This window comes from Capricornis sumatraensis, chromosome 6, assembly GCF_032405125.1.
Source record: "Capricornis sumatraensis isolate serow.1 chromosome 6, serow.2, whole genome shotgun sequence".
NCBI lineage: Eukaryota > Metazoa > Chordata > Mammalia > Artiodactyla > Bovidae > Capricornis > Capricornis sumatraensis.
The window spans coordinates 39,833,570-39,857,738 of record NC_091074.1 but is presented as its reverse complement, the minus strand read 5'-3'; the positions used below and the strand labels follow the sequence as shown (position 1 = coordinate 39,857,738).

General features: G+C 38.3%; 1 protein-coding gene across 1 annotated transcript in view; it reads left to right on the top strand.

The window, feature by feature from the left end:
* Positions 1-2,399: 2,399 nt before the first annotated feature.
* Positions 2,400-24,169, top strand: part of LURAP1L (leucine rich adaptor protein 1 like) — a 49,544-nt gene continuing 27,774 nt past the window's right edge. The window contains exon 1 of the mRNA XM_068974118.1: positions 2,400-3,374. Within this exon, the coding sequence (XP_068830219.1) occupies positions 3,069-3,374 (306 nt within the window). The 5' untranslated portion in view covers positions 2,400-3,068. The remainder of the gene's footprint in view (positions 3,375-24,169) is intronic.

The following is a 24,169-nucleotide window of genomic DNA, read 5'->3' as shown; positions in this document are numbered from 1 at the left end:
AAACTCAGGTCTCCTGAATTGCAGGTGGATTCTTTACCATCTGAACCACCAGGGAAGTCCTAGATTCCTTAGGTATTTAAACAGACAAAGGGCAAATACAGCTCATATATAATGCAGTCAGATAAAGGATGCATATAATCAAGTAGTCCGGGTCTAGAAAATTATATTACAAATACAAATAATACAGTAATCCTAACTTTTAGGATTTTACTTTTCAATATGTTAGGCTTGGGGAAACATCCTGAATTTAGGTGGTTGCTGGAAGATACAATCAATTATGGAAATAAGAGGAGGTTGGAGATGGATGAGAAAACCAGGGATAGGAAGTCAGCACTGCTAAGACTGAGGGCTTAGCAAAATACAGGAAAAAAAAATTGCTCTGAAGAGTTTTTCCCTCCTATTTTTTTTCTCTTTACTCCCCATGTGCCTTCTGCTTGTTGATGACCTTACTTCCTCCTCAGCCCGCATCCTAGACCCAGTACTGCGGTTCTTGTCAACTAATCCCCCAAATCAATGTGTGATATAGGGCTAACAGCAATTAGTTAAAGCTCTAACACATTTTTTTTTCATCATAGAAAAATCTTGAAAACAAAATATTCTCAAGACCCAAAGTAAAAAAGACCCTTATTTTTGAACATTTTAGATAAGGAATGTCCTCAGATCAAACCAAATAAAGCAGTAGTGACAGCCTTCATACCATCTATTAGTAGCCTACTAAGACTACTGTGATTCTAACACGTTTTGGAAATGATTATTTTGTCATTCAAAACATCTCTATTTTAAACTAAAATGTCATAAAGCATTAATAAGAAATTTTAAAGGTGTAACATAATTAAACTTTTCCTAAAAAGTTTATGTTTGTTTTATATTGCACTGGCACGAAGTATTAATTTACATATAGGTCATATTTTTACTTTTGGAGATGCTTTCTCTGCAGAAATCTAAAACAGAAAAAAACCATTTTCTAATTTTTAATTACCTTCAGTATCAAACACATGTTTTACTGTCTTTGACTCACAGCAAAGAGGTGTTTCTCTTTGTACAATTACATCGATGATAATTTAAAAATAAACTATTTTTATGGACCAAGTTCAAGTTAGATACTGTGTTTGTATGCTACTTTTCTCAACCAGCCCTATGCTGAACTTCGTAAGGGCTTTATGACAAAAAAAATTAAAAAAGAAAAAAAACCTCTTCATTATAATTACTACCCAATGATTTTGCGGTTTTCCAAATATAGGACAAAGCATGAAGTTTTATCAGTGAGGTGAGATTTAGTTTTTTTCCCCTTTGATTGAGTCACTTAATTTACAGCTTTTTATTTCATTTCTTTCTAAGAGAAGAAATAACCTATAATTTCTGACATGCTGACAAGAGAACTTTAGCAACTTTCTCCCCGATATGAAATATTTTACTGAGAAGGCCTATTTTCTATCCTTAGACTTCTTGGATATGGCTCTGCTAAAAACATACTCTGAGATGTACCTGCCCATGTTCTCATAAGTGTAAAACCTGAGTGATATCTCTGGGAAAGACCAAGAACACAAGTACTTATTTGTCCCAGAAAGAGAGGGGTCCCTATTTTGAAAAATCCTAATGGAATCCCAAATAGTAGTTTAGTAGACTGAAAAACAGTACCCTCTGCTTGAAGATTCTTAACACAAATTCAATGTTAAATCAAAACTATAATCTACAGAGTTCATAATAACTTATTTGGTAGAAGTTTCTCAGATCCATAGATGGCATGCTTTGGGTTTCTTTTAAATAGCTGGAAAAAAAAAAAAAAAAGATAAATTACCAAAGACAACTTTTTACCAGTTAGATTCAATATTCTTCCTCCATAATTAAGGTAAAAGTATATCAGCAACTTTCCCCTTTTAAAATCTACCACTCAGTAATCATATAGATAATTCTGGCTATTTAATTTTTCACATTTGCTTGTGCTGCCATAGTGTAACGTTTGATAAGACGATTAACTTTGGTTGTACACTCTCAATGAACTTTTGGTGGAATTATTACACCTTACATTAGTACAAAATTATTAGGAAAGGCTTCTCTGAAGCAAAATTTTTGCCATATAGGAAGATGAGGGATGGGGAATGATACTATAGTTAAAGACATTTTTCTGCCTCTAATATTTGTTACTAGTTCTAGACGTTGTAGTTACCCGGCAATTTTGAAAAACTGAACCTTTAAGTCTAATCAAAGCGTAGGTGCTTTCAACTAAGACAGGACGTTGAAACTACAGGGAGCAGCAGGGGTGGGAAATTTTCTGTTGCTCTTCTTGCCTATGCTTTACGGTACAAGGGTTGGCCCTGGTTTGGTCCACCTGCCAGCAGAGTTTAAAGTTTCCGAGGCTTGGAGGAACACAATGACTTGGATCTAACAGCCTAAATGGGGAGATGGGAATTTCTGCAGCATTGAGGAAGCCGTTAAACTGTTAAGCAAACTTTTTTTTTTTATTTTTTTTTTAAATGTGTCTGGGCACACGACAGACCTCTTCTCTCATGGACCAGAAATTATTTCTGATAATCCAGAATATACCACAAGCTTGAAGACATATGGCTGGGAAATGAAACAACCCTGGAGTGTGGCCACATCATTATTTTGTGTCGCATGGTACCAGATGGGCAGTCGGTGAATGGCGCTGGGATGTGAATGGACAGTTTTATAACGTGAATTTTTCCCCCAGTAGAGCTGAAACAGACATTTCCCTCTCTTGTCTTTTGGTCTCTAGCACTCGGAATTTCCCCCTCTCTGCAATATCAATTAACTCAACTTTGCAGTGGGGTGGCCAAAAAGGAAGAGGATGAAGAGGGCTTTATAATCTTGTAAGTGCTGGGCGAGTCACAGCGCCCCGGGAACTGCGGCTGCGACCCGCCGCGTCCTGTGCGGATTTCAGGACTTAAACCGCGCGCAGGCGGCTATGGAGTGGACAGTGCATTTGAACCACTGAGGATAGACACCCGGGCTCAGGAGGGGTGTGCCGATCTCCAGGCAGCCTTGGAGGCCGCTGCTGACTCTCATCGGTGGTATTTTATTACCATTTTCATCGTTCTTGAAAAGTCATGGAAGACGGCCCGCTGCCCGACCTCAGAGACATCGAGCTGAAGCTGGGACGCAAAGTGCCCGAGAGCCTAGTGCGCTCGCTCCGTGGGGAGGAGCCGGTTCCCCCGGAGAGGGACAGAGACCCCGGAGGGGGGAGCGGGGGCGGCGGCAGCGGTTGCAGCAGCAGCAGCAGCTGCTGCAGTTTCCCTCTCTCCTTGTCGTCCTCCTCTTCATCCTCCCCAACCTCTGGCTCCCCACGACCCAGCCACTCCAGCAGCACCCTGGAGAGGCTGGAAACCAAGCTTCACCTCCTCAGGCAAGAGATGGTGAGTGTGGTGCGCCGGCTGTGGGAGTGGGAACCCGGTCAGCAAGACCCGGGAGGTGGAGCAGGGGAGAGAGGGCGACTGGGGCGGCCGAGCAGAGGGCTGGGTGCATGGGAAACACTGGTGAGAGGGGCGCGCAGCGGGCGCGCATATGGATGTAGCTGCAGGAAGCTTGTTTACGGGAGACTTTGCTGAGTCGCAGTTCGCTAAGACCGGAAAGCCTGCCCTGCTCTGTGTACTTTCTGAAGCCAACTCGCTGCTACCGGCTCTGACCATTCAGCTGCCGGTCCACAGCCTCCCAGGCGTAAACCCGCCCGAGGGTCTGCAGTTACTGCACGCATCTGAGGCCTTCTGTCTGCAGTTTACACTTTCGTTTCCAAACGTGGGTCGGTCCGTCGTGCTTATTGCAAAAACACTTCCTGGTTTGCCGAAAGGTGGCGCGGCGGGGTCCCTGCAGCCCTTCTTCCTGGCTCACTCTTACACTACTGCTGCTCCCGCCCTTTGGGGCAACCCCCAAGCCACTGTGGAGCTGATTCCCCACTGCTGGTTCTGAAAACAATGGCTCAGTCGTCCTCGATGTCCTCATGAATAGCTTGTTTCACGGTTGATCCGAAAGAGCAGGTGATCCCCAGGCCCAGGGATTTGCTAATAACCACTTCCTACCCTTCCCCCTCAGTCCTCAGTCTGCAATTGTTTTCTGTGCTGTTTGCAAACGTTAGCCTAAGAATAGGACAATGGGGCTAACAAGGGTCCTAGAATACTTGTTATTCCGGATGTACTTAGAGAGAGACACTTTATTTACTTGCCGTGAACTCGGGCAAATTACTTAACCTCTCTGGACCTCGGTTTATTTTTTACAATGAACTGGTTGGAGGAAATGATTCCTTCCCAAATCCTTTTAAGATGACCACACCACAAAACCGCATTTCCCACCAGCTTGGAAATGAGGAAAGTAACAACAGGAGCCTCAGCCACTTCTACATACATCCTATCTATAGGGGCTTTGCATGAAGAAGAAGTAACCGGTAGTGTTACCCTAGCTCCTCTCTTTTTGCAGTTGGAACTCTGGGAGGGAATAAATTCCACAGCATAAAGTAATCTTAGCAAACATATTTGTACAAAAAGCCATTCTTCAGAGATCATGTCCTACATTCAGAATTTTTACCACACTATCAACAAAAGGGCTCCAAAAACCTCTCTTAAGATCTCTTAAACTGGTCTACTTAAGAACTTTACTTTTTATGCCTCAAGTATTCATTTTCTTCCCAACTGGAATGCACCAGATGTTGAAAGCAAACATGTAGAGATTCATACATACATAGTTCTATGTATGCATGGCAAAGATATCATTACTCTATTCACTCTTACGATAATTCACTAAATATATACACACACCACAGGTTATACATATTACTCAATAATTATTCAGTAAGCACATTTACTATATCTGGTAATTAACCAGGTTTTCAAAATACACAACATAAAAGTTCAAGGAGCCTATTTGCTTCTCCTATTGCTGCTAAGTCACTTCAGTTGTGTCGGACTGTGCAGACCCCAAAGACAGCAGCCCACTGGGCTCTCCCGTCCCTGGGATTCTCCAGGCAAGAACACTGGAGTTGGTTGCCATTTAGGGCTCTCAGATCTCTTGTACTCACCAATTATTATTTATATTAATTGTGTATCAAGCCAAGTGTACTGAAGAATTTTGTAAGATTTTTAGAAAATTGTTATTTTTCAATGAAAGGTATTTTCTAGCCTTGCTTATTTTTCTCCATGAAAATGTCATAGAAATCTGTTTTCCCAAGCCAGATCTTGCTATATATGATGATTTTGTTATATAAGTAAATACATTAAAAAATAACAAACAGAAACAGCAACAGCAGGAGCAGATTATTAAACTGACTATACTTTCTACGTGAAGCATAGTTATCTATGCATCTGGCAGGATTTATGCCAGAGCAGATGTTTTTGTCTTCAACTTTGTCCTCTAATAAAGGTCTCCACTGAGCAAATGATAACACTAACACAGGCCATGGGAGTTTAGAGGGAAGAAATCAAAAACAGGTATATTCCCCTGCCAATGAGATAATTTTCCCCCATTTTATGTAACTCTTGTGGGTGCTAAAACCTCCAGCTTCAGCATAATTGCAAAGCAACATATTTGTTTTTATGTAGACTTGGCACTTTTGTTATAAATGTGGAACAGATGTAGTTGTACAGTTCTTTCTGTCTCCTAGCATCCTCCTGAAGAGACGTTGGGGTGAGTCCTCTGTGAATTGTATGTTCTTTTCTGCCCTCTCCTGTGAGCACTGAGTCAGCCTGTTTGGACTTATGCCTGACCCACATTTTATGCTCATTACTTTGTGTTCACAGATTTTTCTTCTGGATGATCTGGAATTATCAGGCTTGGGTCTTGCCCTCAGAACTCCTTCCTATGAAACACCTTAGCCTTGTACAAGACTTTCTGGACTCTTGCAGGAATTAAGACTTCCTTCTTTTCCTATTAAAATGTATGTGCTAACCATTGACAAAAAGCACCATAGACTTTTCTAAGATAGAATCTCAACACTTTAAGTTCTTTACACACACCTGGTTTTCTCATTGTCTCTCTCTCATCTCCTTTTATGGTTTTGTGAATCATTACCTTAACTCTTATCTGTAAATATTACAATCAAAGCTCTTAGAGGTCTGTGAGACTCAGGTGTAAAGGAAGGAAGATGAAAGAGATTGAAGTGGTGAGGAGCTGTTTCTGTGGCCAAACTTCTTAACCTTGAAACTCTTGTTAGCAACATGAATAGCATATGTTCACGTGGGAAGGAAGAGTGTGGGAAGGAAAATATTGGAAGAGGAAATTTTCAGGCATATATTTGATTGCCGCTGTTTTTGTTTTAGTTGCTAAGTCATGTCTGACTCTTCTGTGACCCCATAGACTGTGACCCACCAGGTTCCCCTGTCCATGGGATCTCCCTGGCAAGAATACCAGAGCGGGTTGCCATTTCCTTCTCCAGAGGATCTTCCTGACGCAGAGATGGAACCCATGTCTCTTGCATTGGCAAGTGGATTCTTTACCACCTAGCCACCAGGGAAGCCCATATATTTGATACAGTAGGGCAATTCAGAGTAACCATCAGGATATTTTTGAGAGAGAGCACTTTTTCCCAATGGGTAAAATATTTTTCAATTTAGAGATAAGGAAATTTGACAATACAATAAGCAAATGCAGGGATATATATAGGAAATTTATAACAAAGTTAGAAATAGATGTCTGATATCTTGTGCAAAGTCTGCCCAGTAATATTTGTTCACTGCTCTTCAGTTCACAGAGTGTTTTACTATCTGCCATATTATTTGAGTCTCAGGTCATAACTGAGAAAGAAGCATCTTCACATTTTGGGAATGAGATCATTGTGGCTTAGAGGTGGTTGAGGAAACAGGCCAGGGCCACACAGCTAGTTAATAAACAGAATCACAATTTGAATGCATATCATCTGACTCCATGTACTATGCTTTTCCCCCATTCTAGTCTGCATCCCAATAAATTCTCTTCAAAATACAGAATAATTTTTATAAATCTGTGATAAGTCACAACCCCTACAGTACTTAAAGGACCAACAAAAAGAAGTCATCATGATGTCATGTCATGTCATGGGTAGTTTCAGATATTGGTTCATTCAATAACCAACAGATATTTATTGACTGCCAGCAATGTACCAGGCCTGCCTTGAGACATTGGGGATTTGGTACAAAATGCTTACTTTAAAAAGTCAATCTTTGGAGGCTCTGCCCTACATTTGGACTTTTCATTCTACTATCTATGCAGACTCCACTTGCAAAGGTTTCTTAAGAATAAGACTTAAAATATTGCTTATCAAATACTGTTCTAAGTTTTAGAACGTCACATAATATCTGAAATATTTTTCTAATAAATGTAAATAATCTCTGTCAAAATCTGTGTTTACCAGTTAGTAGTAAATTTTATACTGCAGTTTTCTTTAACAAGATGTTCCAGGGATTTTAGTGTTATCTCAATAACATCTGTACCATACCTCTAGTTTAAGACTGAACATTATGTGTGTTGATTTACTCTGGAAAAATTTTGAAATGTATAAGGTTATAATGGTAATCACTCAAGAATCAGAGTCTGGAGTTAGAAGGGATCTAATGGACCCACCCAAGTTTGCTTTCCTAGATAATTACTGTTCAGAACAACAAAGCAATGCTGAATGAAGTATATACTACCTATTTATGCCACATTCCAGATTTTTGGAATTTTAGTCAATTCTGTGTCATACTGGAATGGTTAATGCTGTGCCATTAAGAATGACTAATCTGAAAATATTGTTTCCTCATCCCATATTTTAGCAACTACTTTTGTAACTGTGTAATAGTGAGGGATAAACAATTTCAAGTTAAGTTATTTGTCTTACTATTAAAGCATTCAAATACTTAATTCTTCAACTCTTGCTTTAATAAAGTTTTCTAGATAATACCCAGGGCTAGACACAAACACACATAAATACAAGGCACATAATAATACTAGAACATAAATTGAAAATTTTTGAAAAGGATAGAATTGTATTTGGTTTTTATCAATACTTTCTCTTGTCTATCTTTTCCATGCCCCTTCTCATAACAAATAGTTTGTCTATTTTGTAATAAAAAGTGAAGTTACTTTATATTTCCTCAGAAAGTGATAATAATTTCATTAAATTAATTTCACAATTGCTTTGGACATGTTTCAAATTAGGCTAGGAGATTTCTATCGTTTGTTCCATAATACTGTTTCAGTAGTATTGTTACTGTTTTATCATGTAGGTTTTTTTTTTTTTTTTCCAATTGGACAAAACTTTATGTTAAACTCTTGGGTAAATACTTAAGAAGTCATACATGGAAGGCATTTTCCTTGATGAGTTCACAAGATAGCTGAAAAGATAAGACGGGGATATAATTTTGCCGGGGAAAGATTACAAACCAATATGTCAGCATGCCATAATAGAAATTGGACATAACTGCTGAGATTAAAAGATAAAGCTCAGGAGATTTCTCCTGACAAATGTGTCTTGTACAAGGAATTAAAAGTGCTGATAACCATGCAAATTAAGGGCTAAATATTAGTGATAAAGACATCAAAGAGATGAGAAAATCTGATTCCTAAACAGTAGCTTCTTCTGTTATTTTGCTCATGGAATGTTGTTATACTTAATCTAATAAATTATGTTCGTTTGTGTTTCCTTACACAGTGACTTAAAACTGACAGCAGTGTAGGCAAAGGTAGTAATTATTCTTTGGTAGAAACACATAGAATTTAGAGGATTTATGAAAAACTTTAAAAAAAGTAACATATCAAAAGAACCGATGAGCCCTGCCCTGTCCCCAGGAATGTACACCAAATGGAAAGAATTACCTTCCATTCAAGTTGTACAACCATACTGCTTCAGTCTTGAGAGACCACAAACTTTATGAGGATTTTTTAACTTCTCATAAAAGATTATGTTTACTTCCTTGGTAGCATAAAAACATTGTTTACCTTCCATTTTATGGTAATGAATCATAATTAAAACACTTTCTCACATAAGACTTTAGTTTTTGAAGATACTACTTCTGAAACCGTGATTCATGGCTGGAATCTCTGGCATTCCTGACAAGTTGTTATTTTTGTTTCTTTTGGGGGGGCAGGCAGGGATAGTTCTTTGAAGAACATTCCTTTTTGATTATCTTTTAAAGCTGTTCAGTCACTACTCAAGTGGTGAACCTCTGGTTCGGTAGAACCTTCGTAAACTTTGGAATTGGACAAGCAGGGATTCCCAGTCAAGCCTAGAGCAAGTCAGAGCACAGACAAACCACAGGGCCCACCAGCCTGCCAAGGCCCTGAACTCTGTTCTTGCAGAGACTTTTAGTCCATCTTCCCTGGTGGGAGGGCCTGCCCAGTTCTCAGCAACCCTCATTCTAATCTTGGCCCTTTCACTCACTGCTATGTGGCATCTGCAAGTTATGTTAACTACTCTAGGACTCTGCTTTCTGTTAACATAGTGATTAAAGCATCTCTCATAAGGCATTGTAAGAATCCAATGAAATAATATATAAAAAATCAGCTATTATTGATGCATCCGAAAGCAGTAAGAATGATGAGAGTAACAGGTGTTCTGTCAACTACGTGGCTGTTCTGTTGATCGTACAAAGAGAGTCCTTGATGGGACTGATGAAAGTGCGGGCACCTCTTCTATCAGACTGACCATCACAGCACTTCTCATGTATCAGATCTTCCATAGAGACCGCCTTTCCATAAAAAGCAAAAAAGAAACCTGTGAAGCCTTTCCCCAGCTTTAGTCCAAGCAAATTATAGTAGCATAAAGAACTGCAGAACTTAATTTCTTTAGGAAATCTGAGGAATTGAGACTAGTATTTGGTTACTTATCATGAGACTTTTCTATGTAGAAGGCACTGTGTTAGCTTAACAGTTATATGTACTATCCCATTCTTATAATAATCATAACTAAATATATTATTCACAAATATTTTTTATAGATAAAGCATTGAGGCTTGCTGTTAATGCTCAAAACTACTGAGAGAGTGGGGATAAGCTAGGTTGGGGTCAGAATCTGAGCTTTAAGCCTGTGTTGCTACATTTCACCCTTTAGAGAACCCTGTTGCCCATATTGACACTCAGGTTGAAGTGTACATGTGTGATTTTCTTCTAGAATTTACAAATGAGTTAAACTGTGTGGTTATTTACCATAAACCCTCCAAGGAGGAAGAAAAACTAAAGACATCTATCTTAGGAACAACCAAGATTTGGACGAACATGTTTAAAATCAGCTTGTTTCCAGTACTTGTACCCTGTCTTTTTGCCACCATCACCAACATTCCCATAAATACTTTTGTACAAAAGCTGCTGGTGAATTAATGCCCTGCCTTGACTAGTTCAAGGCTCAGAGTTCAATGCTGGAGCTCAATTGTGTTCATGACTTGGAGTTTTAAAAACTTAGCACGGGTAGCATTTTAGTTCCCTGAGACATTCTCTGAAATTAAGCTTGGCTCTTAGATAACTCACTAGAAAGTAGTAGAAATGAGAAATCCTTACACCTGCCAGGACTTTACAGATATGTGCTCAAAACACCTTGATCCAAACTGTGCTCAGTGTAAACTAGTCATAGAATTTCATAAAGAAAAATTATATTTTCAAACATACATTTCAAAAGTCTCAGTCTTTAAAATAAAACCCAAGTAACTCTCCTTTTAAAAAAGGGAATAAATACTGTGCTCAATATTTATTATGTTAATTTTACAGATAAGGAATCTATGGCTCACAGGGGTTAATAATTTGACTAGGTCACCATAAGTGGTTTCCCAGCCATTCATTCAAACAAGAACCACTGGGTATCTTCTGGATCCAAGTTATTCCCAAGCAGTGCTATATCTCAGCACCATGAAGTGTGCATTTATTGTGAATGGACATTTTTAGAATAATTTCATCACAGAACTATCAGTGGATATTTTGGTATCCCTTTAAAATATTATTGTTTCCTATTTAATTTAAATATATGCTCTCTTATTATAACACTTTCAGTAATATTATATAAAGGAAAACAAAAGTCCCTTTTCACCTACCCTTAACACATCTTCCCTGTTACTCCTTACCCAAAGGAAACCACTGCTGGCAATTTGGTGTGAATCCTCTTGGGTGTTTCTCTATGTCTTTGCCTGCATATATAGGCATATATACACTTACAGAATTTAACATGTGTGGATTTCATTTTTCTTATTTTACACAATAATATTTTATTATGTCACCTGGCATTTATTGGATTAGTACAATGTACCAGTTGGAACTGTAAATAGGTTTCATGAATTGTGCCATTTCATTCTCACTCCTAACCCACTTGTAAGGTAAGACCTGTGGGGTGTTAGGTAATATAAACAGATTACTGATAAGAGTTTAAGAAATATTTATCTAGTCAATTTGTATCTTATTCTGTCAATTGACTTACATGAATCTCAACTAGTCACTCATTAAAATGAAAAAGCCATTAGTTTGCTTTTAATAATAAATTATTATCCAAATATTCAGTAGTTCTTTTAGAATCAAATTCTACCCATAGAAACCTGACTTAATCAGACCACTTCATCACTCCTTTGAAGAAAGTAACCAAGTCTTCAAACTGGAATGTACTCCTCATCAGTCACTTGCCATTTAACATAATCTCTGTGTTGAGTTTTTTTTAAATAATAATATCAACAAAACTTTTTAAAGTTGAGTCAGAATGCTAACATGGCACAAGATGATTCATGCCACATCCAGGAACTAGAATGGCCCTCCTTAAAACTAAAGTGCCTCTGTGGTCATGTCTCAAAACCATCTTAGATTTATTCAGACTTTGGAAGGCTCATGAGGACAAAACAGATTCTACTCGCAGAGGCCAGGCATAATCATAACACTGGCTTCTTTATTTGAAGAAATAACTAATATCCTTCAAGCTGATTCTTACATGAAAGTGATGTATAAAAGTAGAGCTATACTACTGACCAATTTGCCCTCTCCACGAAGGCACATCTTGTGGAGAGTTGGAAGATTGCAAAGCAAAAAATCCTAAGAGTGAGACATTAAAGGGCTTCCCAGGTAGCACGAGTGGTAAAGAAACTGCCTGCCAAGGCAGGAGACACAAGAGATGCAGGTTCAATCCCTGGGTCAGGAAGATCCTCTGAAGGAGGGCATGGCAACCCACTCCAGTATTCTTGCCTGGAAAATCCCATGGCCAGACAAGCCTGGAGGGCTACAGTCCATGAGGTCTCAAAGAGTCAGACATGACTGAAGCAACTTAGCATGCACACACACAAAACAACTTCTTGTCCTGCATGACCTATATCCAGGTTGCTAAATAGGCCTGGAACATACTTCCACAAAAACAACATCTGAAATCATTATTGCCCAAGTAGGAAATGATCATTTCAACATTGACAAATCCTTTCTATTGAGTAGGGTGAATTACAAATCAACTGACTCCTTAGGATCTTAGTTGCGATGGCTGATGGTAATCGTGGACAAGACCACCACAAGGAAGGTAATGGACTGGACGACTACTTTGAGAACATTTACCAGCATTCCACAGTTTCCTCCTATGAGCCCATGCCTCCTGCCAGAAATAGGTGGGTAGGAAATATTGACTCTGATAGATTTTACATAGGATTTTAGTGAGAAAAGCAGTCATTGCTCAGAATGCAGAAAAGGACAAAAGTAATTGCTTATAGACAGACAAAGCCCTTTATAGGATTTCATGGGTAAGCATCTGAAAACATACTCTAGCCTCTTACCATCTTACAAAGGAAAGGAAATGAAAGTGAAGTTGTTCAGTTGCATCCGACTTTGCAACCCCATGGACTGTAGCCTACCAGGCTCCTCTGTCCATGGGATTTTCCAGGCAAGAGTACTGGAGTGGGTTGCCATTTCCTTCTCCAGGGGATCTTCCTGACCCAGGGATTGAAGCCGGGTCTCCCGCATTGCAGGCAGATTCTTTACCAGCTGAGCCACCAGGGAAGCCACTTACCATCTTACAAGATGATGATAAAATAGTGGTGCCAGAAGGCCACCAGTTTCATCACTTAAATCAGTGATTTTATAACCACACTATAAAACTTAATGATTTAATGGTATTTGAAATATTGTTCATTGACACAATTTTTCTGCAGAAAAAGCACATGATTCTTTAAGATATATTTATAAATCTCTGGAGCTAAAGAGCTCCATCATGTGAAAGTCTAACAAAATCCTATGTTCAGTTCAGTTCAGTCGCTTAGTTGTGTCCAACTCTTTGCGACCCCATGAACCACAGCATGCCAGGCCTCCCTGTCCATCACCAACTCCTGGAGTTTACCCACTCATGTCCATTGAGTCGGTGATGCCATCCAACCATCTCATCCTCTGTCATCCCCTTCTCCTCCCACCCTCAATCTTTCCCAGCATCAGGGTCTTTTCCAATGAGTCAGCTCTTCGCATCAGGTGGCCAAAGTATTGGAGTTCCAGCTTCAACATCAGTCCTTCCAATGAATACCCAGGACTGATCTCCTTTAGGATGGACTGGTTGGATCTTCTTGCAGTCAAGAAGTTGCACCACAGTTTAAAAGCATCAATTCTTCAGCGCTCAGCTTTCATTATAGTCCAACTCTCACATCCTTACATGACTACTGGAAAAACCATAGCCTTGACTAGACGGACCTTTGTTGACAAAGTGATGTCTCTGCTTTTTAATATGCTATCTAGGTTGGTCATAATTTTCCTTCCAAGGAGTAAGCGTCTTTTAATTTCATGGCTGCAGTCACCATCTGCAGTGATTTTGGAGCCCCCCAAAATAAAGTCAGCCACTGTTTCCACTGTTTCCCCATCTATGTGTACATGACTTCATTTGTCACTTTGTATTTGCGCCAAATTTTGGCTGTATATTTCAGTTTGGTTAAGAAAACGACTATCTTCTTCTCCCTCTCTATAATAATCCTGAGGGCAGAAGCTATGATTAAGCACTTCTTCTGTTTCCCTAACGCCCAAGCAATCATTTAGGACTCAGCATTTGTTTAATGTGTAAATCAAAGTACATCTTAGTCCTGGTTCTAATTTTTGGCTTTGGAAGGCATTAACAACATTGCCTTTAGGGACTCGAACATAGAACCCCAATCCCTCCACTGCTTCCCACCAGCCATGCCCAGTCACCTGGAACTTAAGTTCTTAGTTAAGAAAGACAGACATTTTTCTTCCTAATATCTGTTACTGTGACACTTGACTTAAGAGAGAGAAACAGGGGGGAGGGTGGGGAGAAGAGAGAGGAGGTGGGGTAAGGAGGTTGAAGAAAAGGAGGAAGGAAAAGAAAAGAACCTTTTTTCCTCTGTGAAGTGATGCAGAAGAATTTTCCTTGGTTTCAGGACCTATTCTATTCTCACATATGGTCAGTTTCAGAATCTGTTACTCTCAGGGATACTGGCCACATAGGAATGAAAGGATGCTTTTCATCTCCATTAGGTGCACACAGAAATGCACATTTTAGTTTCTGCCATCTTCTTTTCCTATTCTGGAATGAGGTTCTGAAGTCCCAGAGTTGAAAAAATAAAAGGAACTTAAAGAGAGACATCATTTATAATATTATATACAATACATATTGATATATAACACAGTTTATGTGGTTTTGGTTGAAAATGATAATTTATTTTGCAGTCCACCTTGGTACTCAGAGAGCACTGATTTCTTGGGCATACTCCTCTTGCCTCTCCTTGGCACATCCTCAATACAGACTTGGGAACACTGTGTCTGAGGTGTTTAAGGCAGTCTGCAAACTCGCAGTGAACATCATCAGCAATGTCCAGATGGGTAAATTAGATTGACGGAATGAGAAAAGTTAGGTTTCTTCAGGATTTATTATAAGATTCTAGAACTGGAGACTGTTTCAAAGACTGAACCAAGTTTTCGGTTTTTAATTTGTAACTAGATTTCAAAGATGAAAAATGGCTATCAGATATGTTCAGTTCAGTTCAGTCGCTCAGTCGTGTCCGACTCTTTGTGACCCCATGAATTGCAGCACGCCAGGCCTCCCTGTCCATCACCAACTCCTGGAGTTCACTCAGACTCACGTCCATTGAGTCAGTGATGCCATCCAGCCATCTCATCCTTTATCGTCCCCTTCTCCTCCTGCTCCCAATCCCTCCCAACATCAGATACCTTAGTATCACTACTAACCTAGCAACTGCATGGGTTTCCTTCAGAATTTTTTTGTCCCTATGTGAACTTTTAAATACTACTCACTTTCCCAAAGGGGTTTTGGTTTTATTCCCCTCCAAGAAGCTACACTGCATGGTCTTTTGCTGCTTTTAATCTTCCTACTTCTTGTTTATATTACCAACAGGAAAAATTTACAAATATGTGGGGAATTTTTTTTAAACTGTATTTTAAAATAATTTTGGACTTTACATAAAAGCTACAAAAACAGTCCTGAAATCATGGAGAAGGCAATGGCACCCCACTCCAGTACTCTTGCCTGGAAAATCCCATGGACGGAGGAGCCTGGTAGGCTGCAGTCCATGGGGTCGCTAAGAGCCGGACACGACTGAGCGAATTCACTCTCATTTTTCACTTTCATGCATTGGAGAAGGAAATGGCAACCCACTCCAGTGTTCTTGCCTGGAGAATCCCAGGGACGGGGGAGCCTGGTGGGCTGCCATCTATGGGGTCACGTAGAGTCGGACACTACTGAAGCGACTTAGCAGCAGCAGCAGCAGGCTCTCCCACATCCTCCTACACACATATCCACATACACATACAAAAACACAACTTTCCCTTAAACATTCTTCAACTTAAAAGTTTCCCTCTAGATACTTCAGTGAAAGTTTCAGCACAAGAAATTATAAATATTGCCCTTCCTCCCTCCTATGTATAGTATATTCATAATTAATGACTGACGTCACTTTTTCCTGCTGAATTTAGACCTGTCCTAAGAATATTTTTCAACAGAGCACTACAGGTGGCCACCTCACATCAATCAGAAGCATACCTCAGGCCAGCACTCAGTTAAATGGTACACGTGTGTCTACCTGAAGCGTATTTGGGGCAATTGGAAGAATATACTCTCAATTTCCTACCTTCCTATTGACTTAATGCCAGAAACCCTGTTTTTACAAAATCATCTTTTCAGACAGAGTTTGGGCTCCATATGAAAAAATGAAAGGGTAACTGGAAGATTTTGGACACTAGGTAGTATTCAGAAAATACATTTTGAATGTTAGACACTTTCTACTACTGACATTTAAGCTCTATGGGGGCAAGGATGCTGGAAGCTAGTTTTGTTAAGTGAGGAAGAGCAGAGAAGACTATGCAGGAAAAGTAAATACCCTTTTAGCATTTTTTTTTTGGTCTAAGAAAATATTTCTCCTTGGAATTGTTATTTTGCACTGTAAACCATAGTTTACAAAGCATTTTCACATATGCTATCTTCCTTTCTCAGTCATGGGGTTATGAGGTTACAACAACTAGACAGTGAATATAACATTTGCAGCATATGCTATTTTACAATGTTTATAGCATTCATTTGTTAAAGTATAGCATCTGCCTAGTAAATGTGGCTAATAATAATAGCCTTCTGCCTGATATTATACTCACTTGGCTAAAGAAGTAATAAATCAAGCTTTGCTATGACCATCATCTTGTTATATTAAATTTAGTATTTAAAATTCAGACAAGCCCCTTTGGGGGATTATGCTGTTGCTAAGTCGCTTCAGTCGTGTCCGACTCTGTGCGACCCCATAGACAGCAGCCCACCAGGCTCCCCCGTCCCTGGGATTCTCCAGGCAAGAACACTGGAGTGGGTTGCCATTATATTCAATAGTAAAATCCATATATTGAAATAAGTCTTGAAAAATGCCCACTTGTTTTTCCTTTACTCTGGCTATGTTAAGAGTTTGCCAAGAACTACGGCTCTGACAAGCTTGATGAAAGAGAATTTTAACTTTTATATTCTGCTTGTTAATTTTGAGTTTACTACTTCAGTTTTAAAATTTGTTTCCTTTATAAAGTAATACTTGTTCCAATTATTCCTTATTTGGAAGTTTTTAAAAGTTAGTTTGGAAAAGCCAGAATAAATATGTGAGAAGTCAGGATAACGAAGAGTTGAGATTTATAGTTTTCTTTCTATGTGTATTTTTGTCAGTGGAAAAAAATGAACTAGAATATGACAAGGATTATTTTGGTAGACATTGGACCCATGAGGATGAACCCACAAGTTTTCATGGGGACCAAACTTACATAAGGACTTAGAAATGGATTTTGAAATTTCCTCCACTCTGTCCAGTTCCCTCCCTCTAACCACCATCCTTCAGCCTATGAAATTATACAGAAATTAAACTGCCATCTCTACCATCATGTGTCCCGCTTCAAGATAATCTGGTACCACAGGGAAATGACATTTGAATTTTTCATATCAGTATGCTTATGCATAATGAAACTATTTTCTTAGATGTCTGTATTGGTATAATTTCATTGGGTTATTATTTGAGTTGATTTTTATCAGCATAGTATTGTCCATTGCCTTGATCTGTACTTCAAAGTGGAGTCTGATGAATATCCTGTGGGTCCTGGTAAGCATGTTTTGAACTTGTTCAGTTGCTCACTGGCAGTCATTTTTAATGGCCCTCCTTTCCAACCAAGTTATGGCTTACATTTATAAGTGAGATTAAAAAAACACCAATTTCACAGAAGATGGGAAACTTATTCAGTGAAGCAACTGACTACTTCTATTCTGTTGCAGTTAAAATGTCATCTGGATTCATACATGATAAGAAGTGTTAGTCACTCAGTCGTGTTTGACTCTTTGCAACCTCAAGGACCATAGCCCACCAGACTCTTCTGTTCATAGAATTCTCCCGGCAAGAATGCTGGAGTGAGTAGCCCTTCCTTTCTCCAGAGGATGTCCCTGACCCAGGGATCAAACCCTGGTCTCCTGCATTTGCAGGCATGATGAGATTAGGAATTTTGGAGGAATTTTTAAGATCAAGAGATCTTAATGGTTGTCATGTATTGTATTAATGTAGTATTGTTGTTTAGTCGTTAGGTTGTATCATCTCTTCTGTGATCCCATGGACTGTAGCATGTCAAGCTCTCTGTTCATGGGATTTTCCAGGCAAGAATACTGGAATGGGTTGCCATTTCCTTCTCCAATATTAACATATACTATAGCTTTAAAGGGAATTTAAGAAGACAGTGAAAGAATTTCTTTAAACAGTATTCCTTCCAGTCACAATACAAAGCAATCTTTTTAGTGAGCCATAACTTTACTTGGCAATAGACAAGGAGAATCCACAGGCTTTGGAGGGTGGTGCCGGCACAAAATGGAATTGCCCAAACATTGTGATTTAATTAATAAACAAAATGAGTTCAGAATATTGTCATTAGCAGTCAATAAATTAAACAACAAGGCTAAACTCACCAAAGGATACTACTTTCTGTGTTGGATACTTTTAAATAATCCCAGCACAACTATCTTACCTTATGGGCATTAACAAGCAGGTGGGTTAAAATGATTACTGTTAAGAGTCTGTAACACTTTTACTTAAAGCCATGAACCACTAACTAAGCTTCCTAGGAGCGCTATCAAATGCTCACATTGCTGAGTCGGAAATGGAGATGTAGAGACAGAGCGATTTACAGTAGACTGAGACCAGGCCAGACTTCCCACTTTCCAAACCGGTTGTTCCGGATACTGTGGAGCAGCCAACATAAACAAAGGAGATGCATTTCCATTTATATGTTAATTCCCAAAGTCCAGATATCCTTATGGGAATGCCCAGGAATTTCTTGACACTAACTGTTGTGTTATGTTTGTTTGCTTTCAGTCTTATGACGAACTGATTCTGTTTGGATTTCACCCAGTATTCCTTAAGGAGAGATACACTGTGCCTTTTTAGTTTTTCTTTTACATCTTTGAGTTGATTTTTTTGTAGGATCAAATAACTTGAAAATTTTATCTACATGAAACCCAGTGCCTTTTTGTAAGCAGAATTCTGTGCTACTCGAGGACACTAACTCCTATGAGAACAAATAAAATAAGTGTATACTAAGAATGTCAAGTTGATTCTTGCTAGACTCATTTCCAAGTGTGTGAATCTATTTTCTCTCTCTTGACCTTATACATGAAATTAACTTTGCCCCAGCCAGATATTTTAGTTGTTCCAATATCTATAGTAAATATACATCTTTCAAATCCTCACTCTTTGTTGGCCCTTAAAGACAGATGGAAACTCTCAATTGCAAATCATTTAACTATGTAAATGTCCACCCTGGACACTATTCCCCATTTCTGCTTCTAGAAATGTTTTCTAGAATAGAGATCAAGTAAATAAAACACATCCTAAACATCATCTTTATCCCACTACCATATAAACGCCAGGAAAAATACAAATGAATTTCAGACAAGAATTTCAGGTAACTTGCAAATCAATCAGATAAGGCATGAGGTTGTTACTAAAACAATAGCAATATTTAACCTCCACATTATTGAAAATTCTGGTCTAATGCCAAAAGGTTCTGACCCATAATAAAATGTAATTTTCATTGGAAACAAATTATATCTAACTGTTTATACTGTCCATACACACTTACCTTTTACATCTTAATGTATCACCCCACCTCAACTTCTTCAGTGTCCTCTGTGTATACTCTTGGCTTGACATTTGTACATGCCATTCCTTTTGTCTGCATCTTTTTTCTTTCCCATCCTCATCCTTCCCACTTCCTCTTAACTCTGATTTTTTATTGTTCCAGTCATATCATGGATAATACTGTATTTTTTTATATATCCCTCATAAGATTATAAGTTCTCTCAAAGCCAGAATCTCATTCAGTTATTTCATTTCTAGAATTCAGCAAAGTTTAAGAGCTCAGTAGTGGAGGAATAAATGAATAAAGCTGTCTAGAAAGTAATTAGGAGAATAACTATCAGTAGAAATATCAGCTTGAGCAAATTTAGGATAGTATAAAGCACTGACTGCCTGTTCAACTGTAATGAGAATGATTGAGGTGGATGAGAAGATTATGCTGGAGTCAATGAAAAGAATATTGGAAAGATAAAATTACCCAAATGAATAGAAAATACTAATCTAAGAAGTTTGAATATGATTTGACTGGCACTAAGGACCAATAGTGGCCACCCACTCCAGTATTCTTGCCTAGAGAATTTCATGGGCAGAGGAGCCTTGTGGACTATATATAGTCCATGGGGTCACAAAGAGTTGGACACAACCAAGCAACTAACACTTTCACTTTTTTCACTAAAGACCATGTAACAAAAACTGTATATTTTAATATATTATTTTTCTCTTAAGTTTTCTTGAGAACTAAATGGCTTCCATGTGTTTTACATTACGGGATCCTTAAAGTATGCTGTCTTTTTGAAATACTCATAAACAAGGAAGCATGCTGTTTATTACTGAGCAATGAAAGTATGCAGCAGAATAACAAAATGACAAAAATATTTTTGGAACAAGGAAAGAGAAAAGATTATACTTATTCAAAAGATAAATATGTCAGAAATTTTTGTTTTCTTCCTACTAGGTATAATTTCATATTTACAGATTATATGATTACAATATATGCCCTCAATAAATTTAAGTTGCCTTTATTAGTATGCTGATATTTTCTAAGCAAAAAAATTATGTTTTAATTATCCAAATGACATTTATCTATGAACTAATTATATAATTCTGACTGTTTGCTTTACTTTGAAATTAAAGTAGTTTTCTGATTAAAATGTAATATACATTCCTGATACATATTTTAGAAAGTACATAAAATACAAGGAAAAGATGGAGGGACCAAAAAAGTATTACCTTACCCTGAGGCCACTAGTGTAACATTTTTGTCTTATTTTTCTCCTGTAATTTTTCCTTTGCATTGTTGAAGTTACACCTTATATTTCGCTTTTTGTAGCTCATTTTTTTTTTGCTGGACATTGTATTATAAGCCTTTTCCTATATGATCTTTCTGAACTTAATTTTTATTCCCTGAAAAATACTGTTTTCCGTGCATTTCCCTAATACTGGATAGTTAACTTGTTTCTTATATTTTTGTTGTAATGATGTAATATTTCCTTAATAATTCCTAGGCAGGCAGAATAATTGTCATTCCTCTTGCAACATGATTTTCCAACTCTTCATTCCTTTTTCTTTTGTCAGACTGAATATTTGAGTAGTTTGTTTTTCTTTTCATTGTGCATGAATATTATTTTCTGATCTCTTGCAGAGGGGAAAAGAGCAGGTAAGCATCTGCATGACCACGCATTATAGATCTCAGACTGAATCCCAGCTCCATCAGTTTCCAATTGTATGAAGCTGGCAAGTTACAGATCCTCTTTGAGTTGCAATTTGAAGAGGACGATATCCATCAAAGTTTTTGTGAAAATTAGGTGAAATACATAGACACACACACATCATGACCTAGTGCTTTACTAAAAACTAGCCATTATTTTGTATGCAATGATTATTGTTAGAATTCTTTGTTGTCACTTTGGAAGTTATTCTGAACTTATTAAAACTTATTAAACTTATTAAAACTTATTAAATTTTCAAAGTGGGATTATATAAACAATATAACAAAAATTCAAATTGTGAATACTTTTATCAAAATAAAACCTCCACTACATTTAAAAAGCACTGCTACTAGGATTCCTCCTATTTCTGACATCGGTCACAGGGATTTACTTATGGTACCTATGCTTATTTCCCAGAATTCAATACATAATCTCCAGCTGCTCTTTATCTGAGCAGTGAATTCTGACACTGTATAACCAGCCTAGAAAGATGCTATTACTGAAGAATGGTAATGGGAATCACTCTGATAAGTTTAGAGAAGCCATATATACAGACTGTTAGGTGGGACCAATGTCAAGTTTTAGCTGATTGCAAGAATAACATCTCTAACTCAGAAGATGGACAATGGGAAAAGAAAAATAAAAATTTCCCTAGTTTTAGAAGAACCTAGATGGAGGAGCCTGGTAGGCTGCAGTCCATGGGGTCGCTAAGAGTCGGGCACAACTGAGCGACTTCACTTTCCCTTTTCACTTTCATGCATTGGAGAAGGAAATGGCAACCCACTCCAGTATTCTTGCCTGGAGAATCCCAGGGACAGAGGAGCCTAGTGGGCTGCCTTCTATGGGGTCGCACAGAGTTGGACACGACTGAAGGGACTTAGCAGCAGCAGCAGACACAACATTGGTTATGTTTTAAATTGCATCCAACAAAATTTTAACTTCTAGACAATGATTATAAATTCTAGTGATATTTGACTGTAAGTCTGAACTTTCATTATAGTAGTTTTGCTTTTATTCTGTATTAAAATATGGGATGGGGACTTCCCTTATAGCTCAGTTGGTAAAGAATCTACTTGCGATGCAGGAGACCCAGGTTCAATCCCTGGCTCAGGAAGATCCCCTGGAGAAGGAAATGGCAACCAACTCCAGTATTCTTGCCTGGAGAATCACATGGACAGAGGAGTCTGGCAGGCTATAGATCATGGGGTCTCAAGAATCAACATGACTTAGTGACTAAACCACCACCAGCACAATATGGGATGGGGCTTCCCTGATTGTTGTGAAGGACAGGGAAGCCTGGCATGCTGTGGTTCATGGGGTCACAAAGAGTTGGACATGACTTAGCGACTCAGCAACAACAATATAGAATGGGGCTTTCCTGATGGCTCAGCGGTAAAGAATCCACTTGCCAATGCAGGAGACCCAGGTTCTATCCCTGGGTCAGGAAGATCCCCTGGAGAAGGAAATGGCATGTTCTTGCTTGGGAAATCACATGGACAGAGGAGGTTGGTGGAGTACACACAGTCCATGGGGTTGCAAAAGAGCCAGATAGACTTAGCAACTAAACAACGACAATAACAATAATAGGATAAGCTGTTGACTTTTAACTTCAGAAAATTCTTCAAGAATTTTATTTCAGTTGGAATTATGTATTTTCTTTAATAGATATCAATAGATAGTAATAGCTTTATTAAGAAGATTGACACCCAAAGGAAAAGAAATGATTTGGCATCATCTTTGCTAATTCTGTGGCACACAGTTATATAAAAGCCAGCTATTATGTAGTATAACATGAAAAATGAAAGTGATGTCACTTAGTTGTGTCCAACTTTTTGCAACTCCATGGACTATAGCCTACCAGGCTCCTCCATCCATGGGATTTCCCAGGCAAGAGTAGTGGAGTGGGTTGCCAGTTCCTTCTCCAGCTGATCTTCCCAACCCAGGAATCAAACCCGGGTCTTCCACATTGCTGGCAGACTACTGTCTGAGCTACCAGGGAAGCCAATATAACATGTGTGAATGCAAGTATTTTGTTTCTTTTTTATCCCCTGAATTTATAGTTGTATTTATACATCCAAATTCAAATAGATCATTGACTATTTCTTGAAAATGAACAGTAGTTTAGAGGCTAGTATGTTAGGCAAGCATCATCGCATCTTAGGGTATCTCTGTAGTGGTTTATGGGTATTAGGTAAGTTTTATCATAGGCATCATTCTTATTTCAAATTTATTAAAAAAGGGCATATATATTTATAAAACTGTAATTGCTTCATAGATGACATTTTCAGTGTAATATTAGGATAAGGCATCATCTGAGTAAAAATAGTAACACTTCATATTATTATGAATCTGGGTGTCTAGACATGTCCTGATGAATTCATCATGTGCCATCTGTTCAATAAATCTTGCCACCAGCAGACTTATTTTTTGCCAATAGGTATTGTAGGTTTCTATCCATATTTGTTTGACTCTTTCTATTATTGATTTTTCTACATGGTTACGGACAACATTATGATGTAAAACATAGGGGCAAACTAACTCCTGTATTTTAAAAACACATTTTAAAACTATAGGAAAATTGGACCCAGTTATGCCTGCATTGCCTTGACTGTTTTCTTTTCCATCCTTTTCACCTTATGTGATAAGAATTAAGTAAAATGAACCATTCTGTTCCCAGTAGCTCTTTTTAAATGTGGTGACCCATCTGTTGCCATATGCCAGGCATCTGTTTTTTATCACCCTCATTTGTGATCTTTCAAAGCTAGAAGTGATGAATTAACATTGAATTTATGCTAATTTTTCTACTGTAAGAGAACAGCTATTTGCAAACCATTTAATTTGGCCTCAGTGATTTTTTAGGTGGAACAGAATATGCAAGGATAAGAATAGAAATCAACAATATATTTTTATTCTCAGTTACCTTTCTGAATAGGTATATAAGTTTTAGTTAATTATAATACTTCCATG